This window comes from Echiichthys vipera (assembly GCF_963691815.1).
Source record: "Echiichthys vipera genome assembly, chromosome: 5".
Taxonomy (NCBI): Eukaryota; Metazoa; Chordata; class Actinopteri; order Perciformes; family Trachinidae; genus Echiichthys; species Echiichthys vipera.
The window spans coordinates 10830274-10844600 of NC_139830.1; the positions used below are offsets into that span (position 1 = coordinate 10830274).

Below are 14327 nucleotides of genomic sequence, written 5' to 3' on the forward strand. Positions count from 1 at the left end.
TTTGCTCTTATTTTATTTTAACTCCAATTATATCTTCTGCATTTTATCATTTTATACAATACATTTCATATGAATTGTGTGCTTTCTAGAAGCGGTGCGTAACGTTAGCTCTGTCAACGAAAGCGCCACAACGGTTAAAATATTTTACCTGTACCTTTTTTGGGATTTGTAGTCCTTTTTGGTGCCTGCTACAATGACGACGCTTGAAGCAGACTGGCCGAAAGAACTACAAACCAGCCTTTCCTCTGATACCAACGGTCAACACGCAACACCGCCCACCCCGGCTCTCACGGTTACACAGCTTTGTCAGACAGAAAACTTCCTGAGACTCAAACCACAACAAACGGGGTCATTAGAGCAAAACAACCGAACAACCAGACTGACTGTTGTTATTGTTTTCCGCCGTTTATCACCAGACACTTAGATAACATTCGCTAACGACGGCCGTTGATCACCTGCTGTAAACAGCTAACGTTAATCTCAGGTTAGCGCTTTTAAGAGTATCAACCTCCTTTTCACACCGCTTACCTCTTCACTGGCAACAGCAACCTCACCGCCACAGGTACAGTAAGTGTCGGGCTGCTAACCCTCTCCACCAGCCACAGGTTTCTCCAGTTAGTGTTAGTGACACACTCGTTGGGGCTGGGGTCATTTACTGTGCCCTGTGTCATTTACCTGCCACCTCAAAGATGGTGTTTTTAATGAAGATGGGATGTTTGTCTTGTTTGGCAATCTATTATATTATATTATATTATATCCATAATACTACTTCTCCCAGTCAAAGTCAGAATGATAATTTCAGATATCCACAATTACATTCTTTACAATTACAAATGTAGTCACTTTTGCCATTCATGTGTATTGGGCTTTCAATTCTAGATAATTACATTTTAGATATCTAGAATTAACATTCTGGGTATCTGTAATGTAATTACTAGTAAAATTGCAGTTGTACATATCCCTAATAGCATTGTTTATTTTCAGAATGGATTTTGGATAGTCAAAATTAGATAATGGATATCTGCAATGGTTTTTCATTTGGGATTTCTGAAATTAAAATTATGACTAGTAACAATTGGATTGTAGATACCGGTATCTGAAATGAGAGTTCTCACCAGTAGCTATCGAGCATGTTAACTCCAGACATGTACAATGTAATTATGGATATCTAGAATTGAAAGCCCAATACACACGAATGGCAAAAGTGACATAATTTGTACCAGGAAGAATATCATTATGGATACCTGAAATGTTGTTTTTTTTGACTAGGAAGAAGTGGATTACAGATATCTGCAATACATATCCAAACTAGCTATTAAATGGGACAACCGCTTGACATATATGTCTATAATCTTATCAGTGTAGTTTATAACAACGCAAGGGTCACATTAGAGACCTCTGCCCTGGTGGCATTAAACTCAGCTAGATTGTAGCAGACATGTGACTCAAGTCACGTGGTCCAAGTCTCAAGTAAGTCCTTCTAAGTCATTTTGTCAAGTTAAGTCACTCTCTCCCCCCAAAATACTGCAGTCTTACCTTCAGTGTGTCTTTATGAAGAGAAAAGACAAGGTGTTAGTACCAAACTAATAACCCATTGGCCAATTTATGTAACCTGTTCCAAAAACATGACAATTAATTCAATTTGTTTATAATCACTGATATTCAATGAAATAAATGTAATCAAACTGACAAAAAATGTATTAATGCTTATTTATTTGTTAATTTCTCGATAGGCTATGCCCTCCCCAACACGTTTAAACAGTGAAATACTGACAGTCGCACTACAAATTAATCATACAAAAAAAGCTTATTTATTTAGAAATTTCTTCTCAGTCAAAATTTCAAAGTTTTATTCTGGCGATTGTGTTGATTAGTGATATCAATTGTTATCAGGCTAATGTTGGCTACAGACTTTGTACAGAATAGATTGTATCTGGTAAGGTTATCAAAGGTATCTATATTCGGGGAAGGGATATATGCAGAAGTTAGGAAATATAGATCCTATACGCAGGTACTACTGTTACCCCTCTTTCCCAGTCTCACAGTTTACTCCATATATGGAATAAATCTTCACACCTTAATTAGCAGAGTTGTCGATTTGATACAAACTCAATTGAATTTCGCAGTTACCGAAGATTGCACTGATTGACTTTGCACACGCTGTTGTCTCTTATTCAAAATCCGTCCATGCCAAATGTACGTATGTACTCTGAGTTTTGTTTTGCTAACCCAAAAAAGGTAGACCCATTTATTTATATTAGTTTATTTGTTAATGTCAAAGTTACACATGTACATGCACCCACGGTAGATTTAAACCTATCCGCATGTTGGGCCAAAGAGAACTCACTCTAGATTTAATTTACATGTGAAGACCTTCATCTGCTGATCATTTAAATGATGTTGCTAGGAAACACCTTGAAACCGTGTTTATTTTGTTGTCAGCTCTGAAGCATTGGAAAACATCTGCCCCAGTCGAATGTGTTCAAAAGCAATTTCCTAGAATCCAGGAGAATTAAAGTACATCTGGTTTGGCAGTCTCTAACATTATGCACAATGTATTGTATAAAAATGTATCTGTCTCTTTTCTCCGTTTAACTTGAAGAGTAACTTTAACCCCCCATGAAAATCTAGTCTTTCCTGACCTCCAGTGGTTTAACTTTTCACCTTGCTGCAGTGATGTACAGGTGGACCCTGTGATATCGCCATTGGCTGTGGTTACAGGTCAAGGTGCAACTAAACTTCACCACAATAAACCACACCCAGTATCACTACTGGGTGTGGTTTAGGAAATTCTGTAACCATCGTGTCTGTTGTTGTTGTTGTCGTCTCCAAGTGGTAGCTTTTTTTTTGAAGCGATGTTCAACTGGTATATCGGTGCATCCCTAATAGTCGGTAGGGGCAAAATATCTAATTAACATAGTTGCAGGTAGGAAGGATTATAAGGTCAGGTCTTCACGTGGCGACTCACTGGATTCTTGAAAAGACAAGTTACACCCATGAATGCAGACTCGGTATGTGTCCCTGCCCTGCAATAAATGATCTGTTGTATGATGAGTATAATGAAGATTGGAGTCATTAGATACTGTAAAGTGTCACACAACAAACTATGGCTGAGGAAGAACTGGTCCTGGAAATGTCAGCTAGAGACAGAACACGGGCCAATGAAAGGATTCACTGCCTCTTTACGAGGTAGAAAAATCACTGAATATGTATGCGGAGGTGCTATATTTATCACAGTGATATTTTTATTGCAGCGATAATATTTGAGAGGTTGTTCCTTATTCAGGTATGAGTCATGCCAGTTTTGTCACCATTGCACCCAGTGGAACAGTAAAGCACACACGCCTTGGCAACGTGGCCATTATGTGGTGATCATGTCTGTGACTGAGAGGCTTTCTGGGGAGTGATGCACATGGGTATTTATGACGTGTAATGGGGAGTAATAAAGCTGGTGCATTGTTGGAATGATTTTAAAATTGATTTTATGAATTTATTTAGTCTTCTACTAACCACAGTTTCTATCCCCTCTTTTTAATAATAACATATTTAAATACACCTTATTAAGGTGGTTGAATTTAATCCTGACTGTTACCATGGTAATTGGAACCGTAACCTTTTTTTTGACCCCCTATTTTGTCATTTCCATCCACCGCCATCTATCTCCTCTTGTTCATGTGTCCTGTCTTCTTATTCAGGTCCTTGTCTGCTCCCATTCTGTCAGCCTCTGTGAGGGATTGAATGAGGTGAAACTGGCATCAGTGGACAAGCACACAAACAAAGGGCCATTGATTGGTCAAGGATGATCATGGATGACATGAAAAATGAAGCAGACAACTCCTCAATCGTCTCTATGGCTCTCTACACTGTGATGTATCCCGTCTTTAAACAGGTAAAGAATGCAGAGAAAGAAATGTTACTATTCAGGTCAGGTAAAGAAGGTTGTAATGTTTGTTTAATGAAAATGCTGGTGGAGGTTAATGGGAAAATATGCCATCTTTTATGTGGATGACAGAAAAATACTGTATTAAAGTTTCTCTCTATCACCAAACTACGACTTGTGAAACACACTTCATCAAATTGGACTAAGACACTAAATAAAATATCTGGTTTGGTTGAAATTAATTCTTAAATCCCAGAGTAAGATGTGAAAATGTGTTGCCGTCTCCACACACTGTTCCCCCCCCCGCTGTATTTCTCTGCTGTGCTTGTTTTTAAAAATTACAAATATAAATTGTACAAATCCATAATTGGAGTGTCAAGAAGTGAAAATGTTACCTCAAAAGTGACAAGACAAAGGGGGGGCCTAGTGGCCTATGAGTTTGTTGTGCTTACAACATAATAGCACCTTCATTACTTTCTCCACTCTTTTCTTAGAGTGTCTTTCCACACTGCATACCCCACCCAAAATAAAACAATACTTTTAACCTACACAAACTACAGCCTAAGTTCTTGTGTCAGCTCACCTCACGTCTAATCTCTCTAGTTTTTCTTTTGTGTTTTTACAGTATTCTATATTCTTTAGTGAAGCTCTATCGGAAATTGATGATTAAAGACCATTTTTTTAAACCCCCACATGTGTGTGTGTGTGTGTACTAGGTGCAAATAAACAGATAGAACTTTTAGTTTGAAGTAGTGAAAAGCTCTCAAACCAGAATATGAGCTCAAGGGTATTGATTGAATTCACAGGACTTCAATTCTACAGATGGGTTAGGGTTAGCTCAACACAACACAGCTTTTCACAATACCATAACACAGATTTCGCTTTCATATCGCAGGATGCTTGACTTGTATGTGCTTTCTGCAGAATTACATTTCATGAAAGAAGAGAGGCCATGATAAGAGCAGAGCTGTGTGTGTTATGAGTTGTGCTGATGTCTTATGTTTGTGTATCTGTGTATTACAACTTACAGTTGGAGAAAGTCAACGCACCAGCAGCGCAGACCTTGAGAACAGCCGTTATAAAGGTAAAAAAGAAAACTTCTCTTTTGTCGGTTTGTTTTGGATTAACTGCCATCTTTCTTGTAATAACCCAGTTCATACTTTTGACCTTTTTTTAGCAACTTTCTGTTGATTTGTAGATTTGATACGTTTAAGTCCACAGAGGACCAAGGCTCACTGTGATTCTGTCAGTGCAGCTGTATGTTTGTTTGTTTCAAGGCGGAGAAGGAGAGCCCCGGTCTGACCCAGGACATCGTTATGAAAATACTGGAGAAGAAGAACTTGAAAATCAACTATAATGAGTCTCTGCTTCGCATGGCTGCAGACGATGTGGAAGGTAGGATGCTCAGAGAAGGAGGGTGCAATAGGTGTCACATAGGACAACCATACAAGAGTACCAGTGTGAGATTTAGAGTAGGGCAATAATAACAAAGGCATATTAAACTGGCTAACATAAACTTTCTGCCAGGACATGCACAACACTGACTATATTGTCCAAGGACACTTCAGCAAGCAGGATGATTTTCAACCTAGCTCTGTTAGGTTTCATAGCCCATTAGCCCAATTTTCCACTAGGGGGAGCTGTTTCTCCACAAATCAACTGCTCTTCCCCTTCTAAAACATCCCTTCATTTTAGTCTGTAATTGAATTCCTTGTGCCGTGTACAGTGATTGATGGTAGTAATGAATTCACACATGCATACACACACACACTTTGGATGAATTTTAAATATACCTCCTGCATGGCACAGCCCAATTTCTGCCTTAATCCTGCCTCTGCTTAACAAACTAAACACTGTCACTTTAACGTGTGCACACAGATTCACACATACACTCTATCCTGTATTCATTATATGCATTTGCGCTGTTGACCACCATTATTAATTGCTTAATGTCAGTGTCCCCTGTAGCTATTTGAACACGTGTCGACATGCCCAGCACTGAGGAGTTAGTGATCTGTATTTTCCCTCTTCCTCTTGGTGCTTTCAGAGTTCATGATTGACAGGCAGGAGCCAGAGTTCCAGGAGCTGAACGATAGGGCCCGAGCTCTGAAGCACATCCTCAGCACCATACCAGATGAAATCAATGACAGAGTAGGCTTCCTACAGACAATCAAGTAAGACAGCTCAGTGTGTGCGATGTACACCAGGATTATTTTCTATATCAAAGTTTCAGTCTAACCATTCCAGCGGGATTTCTTTTTTCTCTCACAGTTAATTGCTTGTTGCAATGTTATACAGTCTTTGAGATGAAGACCCTCATTACATTAAAATGTATATATATAAATGTATATATCTTTTGTGAAACACATTTTTGGACGAGGCTTAATTAAATACAAAAGCCAAAGGAAAGACATGAGTGGGTACGAATAGATGCAAATTCACTCCAACATAACAGGACAAGTGAAAAATCGGAGGTCGGTCTGAGTCGAAACAAAGACATGCACACTCCACACACTGGAGGTCAGTGCATACGGTGCTAGCAAGAGCTAACGTCTGTACTGTTGTCCTATTCATGCGATTAATGCAAGGTGATAATTCACTTCATACTTTGTCTAAACGCCCAGTGAGAGCTCCAGTCCACAAGCTGAAACACGAGATATGGTTTAGTATTACTGCAGCTCCTTCATTTAGCAACAGAATATGTGTTTGTGTGCGATATAAAAAGACTCACCGCAGTTAATCATTGTGTTTTTAGTTCTCCATCTGGTCAGCTGTGTTAAAACAAGGGAAAAAAAATCATGTTATATTTTTAATTAGCAACACAAGATGAATTAAAATCAAATCAGGTGAGAAGTTTGGAGCATGGGAGTTCATTTGCAACATTGGAAACAGCAGCGATACAAAGTAATGTCAACTCAAAGGTCCACTTAGGAGCTTTCAACCCCATCTCACAGCAAACGATGGCCAGTTTAGAAATCAAATCACTAAACAATGCAGCACAAACATACATAGATGCTGGTCGTAGACACACACACACACACACACACACACACACACACACACACACACACACACACACACACACACACACACACACACAGTAAATAAAGAAAGTAAAAGACGTTTCATTTTTCTTGGCCCACTTTGCCATTATTTTTGATCAAATTCAATACTCTTAGTGAGTCACTGCTTAAGTTACTTACCCAGCGGAGGGCTTAGAAATGGAGTCAATTCAAAAGGAATGCTGAAAATTAAAGTCATGAAACGGCAGATTTCAAGTGCATACGAGGGGAGAAAAAGTTGAAGGTGAAAGCGTGCATGTGAGAAAAGTGGAAGAAAGGCAACGAGAAGGATCAAGAAACTGTATTTATCAGGGTGTCACAGATTTTCAAATATTGTTTATTTTTTTAAATATGCACGTATTTGTGCGTGTCATCCACAGAGACATTGCCAGTGCCATCAAGGAGCTGTTAGACACCGTTAATACCGCCTTCAGGAAATACCAGTATCAGAATAGACGGGTAAGTGGATACATGAAGAAGAAAAAAATGCACACAAACGTCGTTTCTGTGAGATACCTGGAGCTGAAAGGCTGTCTGTATTTATCGGTTAGGCACTGGAACAGCAGAAGAAAGAATTTGTGAAATACTCCAAGAGCTTCAGTATCACTCTCAAAACCTACTTTGGAGATGGAAAGTATGTCTTTTTCTAGTTTAACCTCAGTTTTATGAGTTGTTGATTTTTGTTTGATTATTCTCTAGTCTTCTTACTCACTCACTCGTTCAGAATATTATTTTTTACACTTGCATGAACAGCCACCAACACAGTTAATAGCTGTACACGCACATGCCAGCATGCATAAACTCTCGTGCCTCATGTTTGCACACACACACACACACACACACACACACACACACACACACACACACACACACACACACACACACACACACACACACACACACACACACACACACACACACGCACACACACATACACACACACACAGAGTCACCCCCATGTAAATGGTTGTCGTTTGATCACAGGCCCGCTTCTATCAAATCCCTCATTGCTGAATAATTCCCTTGACCCATTTCCTGTGGATTCATGCTGGCTTGTATTTTCTGAAGCCTGACATTCTCCATTCCGGGCAGATCAAAGTGTTTCCTGGATCAATCCTAATATTGTTGCCATGGTTTCTTTGCTGCATGATTGACATGTGTGTCCTTGTGTCTCTGTCACGGTTGTTTCCAGTGTGATAAACGTGTTTGTCAGCGCCAACCGGCTCACCCACCAAACCAACATGATACTGCTGGCCTTCAAGACTGTGGTGTAGCAGCCCGAGGAGACACACATACACACACACACACACACACACGCGCACACACACACACACACACACACACACACACACACACACACACACACACACACACACACACACACACACACACACACACACACACACACACACACACCCACACACACCCACACACACACACGCGCAATCACAGCCATTTTTGTTAGAGAAAATGTGATATGAGGCTTTGTAATTTGTAAAGACATATTATTTTGGGTTGTATAATTTATAACTCTGTGGCTTCGAGGGGAGATCAGGTAGTCTGAGGTTCAAAGCAAATCAGGATGGCGGTAATTGGCAGGGATTTTTAACTCTCTTTCATGTTGTTCTTTTATCAGATTCTTAAATCGATATTTCTTTGCTGCTTTCTATATCTCCCTCTTGTTCAGTGCTGTGTAGTTCTGATAAAGTTTTAGTAATAATGTGATTATTTCCCATGTCCATAAAAGTTTGGTGCACAAGTCTAAAAAAGTACAATGAAAAAAAGGAGCATTCAGTTTTCATACACATAACACTTTCCCACATTTTTGCACTTTGACTCCAATTTTATTGCCATTTTTCTTTTGTCAAACATAACAGTGGTATCACATACTTGGCACTAATATCCCGCCACTATCTTCTTCCATCAAATTCAACTTAAATCTGTAAAGAAATTAAGGTCAGGAGAAATGTTTTGTAATTCGAAAGGCAGACTGTATTCACTGTCTGCTTCCTTTGTCCTGCACTGTTCTAGTGTGCACTGCTTCACCCAGTGCATCATAAACACAACCTATCCAGGTGAGCAGCTGTGCTGACTTTCTTTTTACTTTAAATATATGTGATGTTTTAATGTTTACTGTCTACCAACAATTGATCACTACATAAAACAACAAATGGCTTCTTTTAATGATAGGTGATCAGAGATGCAACATCTTATGATAATGACCCGATGCAGAACTCATTTGAGTTGTATTGGGGGTATGTACTCAGGATGTGTACCCCATATGAGTTTTTTTGCTACATATCAGTAATTTCTCTTGAGAAATTCAACATGTGACTTTCCCTTTTTCTAGTCGTTTGATTGAAAGGGTTTTTAAAGAATTGACGAGGTAAATGTATCATGTTCTTCACAGGAAAAAAGAAAAGAAAAACAATTTAGTGTGAATTTACTTTTTCTTTTAATGCTGTATTTATACAAAATGAAAATCAATCATGAAACTCTTTGAACCTCACATTGCATTATATTGTTTGATTCTTAAAATGTGTCCAACCCTCACAAAACTTGCACTACACTCTCACATGGGGAAGTGCGAGGGCACCTAGTGCTCTGATACGGGCTGGCTTGTAGAGTCCGTATTCAAACAAAAGCAGTTGAAGGTCATAATAACAACAACAGTAGAAGTACACTTGGATTGGGAAAAGAAGGTACAGAACTTCAATAATAATGCTCAAACTGACATGAGTGTAATACTTAATACATGACTGAGGGTGGGTATTTCTTGCAACTTCTCGATTCAAAGATTACTTACTTAAAACAACACAAAACTAAATTGATGGTCAGTTATTTGTTTGCTTTTTATCCAGAAGAATTTTAAGTAGCAGACTTAATCCTTCATTTAATCATAACTTTGTTAACATGAATGTATTTGACCACGAATGTATCATTTCCTCTTTCTATATTTCTGATACTTTTACTGCCACTGCCATGGAAACATTCCTTGTACCAAATGTAAATACACTTCCTCAAGATCTCTTAAACAGCAGTTGTGGAGAGCATGCTGAAAAGGCATTTTTCTATTTACTGGAAATTAAAGAGTTATGTCATTATAGAAAGATTTTCAAAAGTGGGTCTGTCTTCATATTTGCATTGTTGTATGAAAGTGCTTCATTTCCGCTCAGTTACCCTTGCATTCTCTATCTTCGCATTCACCTCTTTCCTTCCCAGTACTAAGATCCGTACCAATTTTCTCCCCACTCAAGCAACTTCATTCTTCTCCCTGTATAATAGTGGATTTTCCATGGTGGATTTGTGGTGGGCTATTTTGGGGTTCTGTGATGGCGCCTACATGCACCACTGTAATCCAATTGTGATAGTGTTAATTTTTAAAGCTTTATTATTGAAATTGCTGAGACCTAATTTTCTGATCCTGTCACTGTTGACGGCCGCTGTAATCAGCTAATTCAAGTTATTCCAGGCCATTAAGTCACTCAGGGATTGGTCGTGGTCACTGAAACAGCAGGGAGGGACGATAATATCTGCATTGGATATATAGCTTTTGAAGGCAATAGTGTTTTGCAGTCATGCAGGCAATCTGTTTCTCAGTTTAAAAAAAATCCCTAGACTTTTTTCTTCTTTGTGTCTTTGTGTACTGCTACGAGTGACCCACAGGAAGTCCTCTCAAAGGTATTTGAATTGCACTATAAAGCTCCGGTGGTGTGTGGTTTATTTTTGTTCAAGTCTAGGTTCACATCAGGCTTTTTTGTTAACTTGTTTCAATGCATCAACACTTTTATGAGTGGCAGTAGAATACTAATGTTCTTGTGAATTGTGTTGCTATGGAGAGCGTGTGCGTGTGTAACTGGGTAGAGGGATAATTGTACCTCGCACAGATTATCTTCTCTCCAGTGCCTAATCTGTGAATAGAAGTAACACACACAGACACACACACACATTGTGTTATTGTGTTACTTACAGACGATAGGGCCTGGACTCACAAACACAACTCTTTTTGACTACTTGGTTGCCAGGAAACTTAGCCTGAGTCTTTGAGACTGAGAGATAATAAAAGAGTGTGTGCGTGTTTGTGTGCGTGTGCGTGTGTCTGTGTGTGTGTGTCCGTCCGTCCTCTGCCACTGTCGGGGCTACTGGGGGCAGTTAGTTAACTCTCACTGGGTGTGTGTGCTGTGGCCAGGGATGTTCGGTGACTCCTTCTCAGACATTGCTGGCTTAGACAAACCTCTGGACACAAAGAATCTCCGACGGAAACATCCCAGCCAATGTCATGGTAGACCAACTGAGGATCTGTTTGAAATGTCATACTTTTAAGAATGGTGTTTCAACACCTCAGAATATGGGGGGACTCTGGGGCATTTTCCTGTGAACACCCGTTGTGGACTGAGGATGGAATTAGTCGTCTCTAAGTTTTGTCATCAACGAAGAAACTGTGTGCTCAGTTCTACTACATGGATTTAATGATTAAAACCAGGCTTGACTGAAGTGTGTGTACACACTAGCAGTCCTGGAAGGGTACAGCTAACTTGACAGTGATGTTGCCAGGCCAAGAGCCTGTCATTACGCAGTTAGAGCCTGGTGCTGCTGAGAAGACTTTCTGGACAGTTTGACTGCAGTGGATGATACCCGGTGCAACTTTAATGAACCCCAGATAGAAATCCAGCAGCTGCAGTTTGGAAAGAGTTGAATTGACCTGAAGAGGCCATCTGGGAGGAAGAGAGGCAACCTTGGTAAGTGGGAATTCTTTGCTAACACAACAGCACTATCCTATATTTGGAGTTTTTCTGTTGAGTTACTTTGTCAAATTTACACAATTGAAAGTAGTTCTATAAATGACAGTTCACATTATTGATATTTTACATGTGTTTCACATTTGTTCAGACAGCAGCGAGTGCATCAGCTCAAAATATGGTCTTTTTGTGTTAATTTTATGGATCTATTTAATCGCATAAAGACTGATGCCATCTGCTTGCCACAGAACAATACAAGATGTCTTTATTTATTGCTTAACATAGCTGTTGCATTCTAATACTTGTCAGTTCAAACAAAAAGGGGGATAAACTATCATATCAAGATCACTTTGCAGTTAATCAGCATGGTAAAACGGATAATGGCTGCAGCAAAGCATTGATTTTTGCCTTCATTACAAACCCTGTCATCTAAATCTCAGCTCAATTTGATGCCACTTCCGATGATTTTTATCATCCAACGTGTATGTCAGGCTGAAAATGAAACAGAGTGTTTGGCGTCTTCTCCCCTTTGTGGTGTTTTGTGGAATGGTAAAAATAAACTTTCATCATCTTGCATTTCCCTTTAGACCTCAAACACGCTTTTAATCACCTCACAGGCTATTTCAACAAAAACGATGTTTTATTCACACTATTAATTATGCTGCTGCTCACATATCTGACTGCAATATTGTATTTCATGTTACCTTACATGGCCGAGAATTTACACGCTTTGGCAACTTGCCGTGTCCTTGAACTATACCGAGACATCATTAGAGGACCTATTCACCCACCTCTGAAAGCCACAGAGCTGGGGAAAATATCTGTTGAAAATGAAAGACCTTTCAACACAGATATGTTTGGATAGAGTGAAAAGAGCCAACAAAAGAAGTCTGCTGCTGCTGTGACATGACTATCGGCTGTGAAACAGATATAGAAGGCTACTAAGGGATTACTCGAGTTGAGAACATCTCGTTTCGTCATGTAACACCTAGAAATGCGGGGAATCTATTATTCGGCTGGAAGTCTTCAGTACAGACTCACATAGACACGCTTTACCTTCCTGACCTTGTCTGGTATGTTGGTGATTGATTGACAGGTAAGTGTTGTTACTATGGGAACAAGGATGGAGGTGGCACAGCTTGAGAGCAGGATGAACACTGAGGACTATAGAAAGCTGCAGGGCCTTTTCCTGGTGAGTGTTTTTTTTTGTCAGTTTATTAATAATTTCATATTACAACACCTTAAATTCACACAGGGAATACTTAATGAAGGGTTTTATAATTTCAACTATATCTCTGTTTACCAGTATCCTATAGTATACCACACTTCCAGGCCTCTTTAGAAACCAGAGAAGAGCCTGCAGCACTTGTGCAATGTCCCCTGTCTCCTACAGGATCCCGCGGGTGCATCTCAGTCCTTGTCCAGAACTGAATTTATCAATCTGGCTTGGTCATCTGTCGGTCGAGGCTCCAAGGAGGAATATGGCCTCCTGTTTGACAGTGTGGTTGTCACTCAGGAACACCGCGGCCTCCTTCTGGACATTGATGCGGTGAAGGAAGAGGGACGTGTTGACTGGGGAGGCCTGTGCTCTTTTCTGCTACTGGAACTTTCTGATAAAGTGAAGAACACCAGAACTAGTAGTGTGCCTTGCTGGAAGCCACCGCGCACTTTGACCTGTCCACATCGAGACCCGGTTCAAAAGGTAAATGGTCACTGACCTCTTGGAGGCTGAAGAGCAGAGGGTTAGAACATGTTGCCCATTTTAAACATGTGATCTCTTGCTGCATTTTATCTGAAAAACATTTTGACATTGACTGACTGGAGAATCCAAAACTCTGCTGACTGGGTGGAATTCCACATTATTAAACATTGTGCGAGGAAGACTTCGAAAGTATTAGGGTCTTGCTCATCAAAATGGCACACCTCTTTTGAGATAAATGGCTCTGGATTCCTTTAAGTTTAACATCTATCAATTAATATGTAAATGAAGCTGCAGGTATAAAGTGCCTACTGCTGTGGATAAAGTGATGGCTCACCACTTTAATCTTTCAATCCTGAGAATGTCAGAATGTTGTGTAAGTTGTTTTCCAAATGGCTGGAAGGTTTTGACCTCTTTAGCTCAGATCAGTCTTAAAGAAGCTGACAGACTAATGAGGCTTGGAAGACACTAATTACAGTTTGAAACACTGTTAGTAACGAGTGGCACGACTTAGTGAAAAATACACTTAAAGCTGCACTCATCTTTATTTTTTTAATATACTGTAACAATAGATAAAATGACTGCGTAATGGGAAAGGTGTCAGAACCCACAGAAAATGATCACACGACTGTGCAGTTTGCCTCAGCTCAACAGAAAGTTTCAGCGTCTCTCGGCTAAATCCCTGATAAACCCCCTGGTACACTACTTTTCCAGCACCAAACAGCAGAGTAAGTGACTAGCTGGTGAGCAAAGCAGAGTGTTTAGCATCTAAAGATCCAGATATTTCCCTCAGGAGTTGGTGGAGCCAAAAAAAGAACGTAGAAAATAAAAATGTAATGCTGCGTTAAGCCATAAACTGTATATAAAGATGGATGACTTGGCTCCATTTCCTCCCACTGTACAAACGTGAAGCCAAAATATCCTGGATACACGTGCTGCCATGTTGT

The 14327-nt window shown here is 39.8% G+C and overlaps 2 protein-coding genes across 3 annotated transcripts in view; both read left to right on the top strand.

The window, feature by feature from the left end:
- The first annotated feature begins 336 nt into the window (after positions 1 to 336).
- On the top strand, positions 337 to 10624 carry pdcd10a (programmed cell death 10a). Of its 2 annotated transcripts, none has more exons than XM_083914551.1 (8): positions 337 to 571; positions 3696 to 3889; positions 4911 to 4964; positions 5158 to 5275; positions 5928 to 6054; positions 7323 to 7401; positions 7494 to 7576; positions 8135 to 10624. In XM_083914551.1, exons 2-8 carry the CDS (start codon positions 3800 to 3802, stop codon positions 8214 to 8216), a joined length of 633 nt encoding a protein of 210 aa, XP_083770677.1. In that variant the 5' UTR covers positions 337 to 571; positions 3696 to 3799; the 3' UTR covers positions 8217 to 10624. The 2 variants fall into 2 exon arrangements, with proteins under 2 accessions (XP_083770677.1, XP_083770676.1); XM_083914550.1 differs by having other exon boundaries at positions 337 to 562.
- A 191-nt stretch (positions 10625 to 10815) lies between these two features.
- The window catches only part of LOC310947015 (cilia- and flagella-associated protein 337-like), a 28533-nt gene continuing 25021 nt past the window's right edge, over positions 10816 to 14327 (top strand). The window contains exons 1-3 of the mRNA XM_083913632.1: positions 10816 to 11681; positions 12778 to 12873; positions 13075 to 13383. Coding sequence (XP_083769758.1) covers positions 12793 to 12873; positions 13075 to 13383 — 390 coding nt within the window. The 5' untranslated portion in view covers positions 10816 to 11681; positions 12778 to 12792. The remainder of the gene's footprint in view (positions 11682 to 12777; positions 12874 to 13074; positions 13384 to 14327) is intronic.

Excerpts from the sequence above, each read along its gene's own strand:
- pdcd10a (XM_083914551.1), top strand. The coding sequence starts at position 3,800 with ATGATCATGGATGACATGAAAAATGAAGCAGACAACTCCTCAATCGTC. Across the intron at positions 3,890-4,910 it reads TGTATCCCGTCTTTAAACAG|TTGGAGAAAGTCAACGCACC; the intron begins GTAAAGAATGCA and ends TACAACTTACAG. Across the intron at positions 5,276-5,927 it reads GGCTGCAGACGATGTGGAAG|AGTTCATGATTGACAGGCAG; the intron begins GTAGGATGCTCA and ends TGGTGCTTTCAG.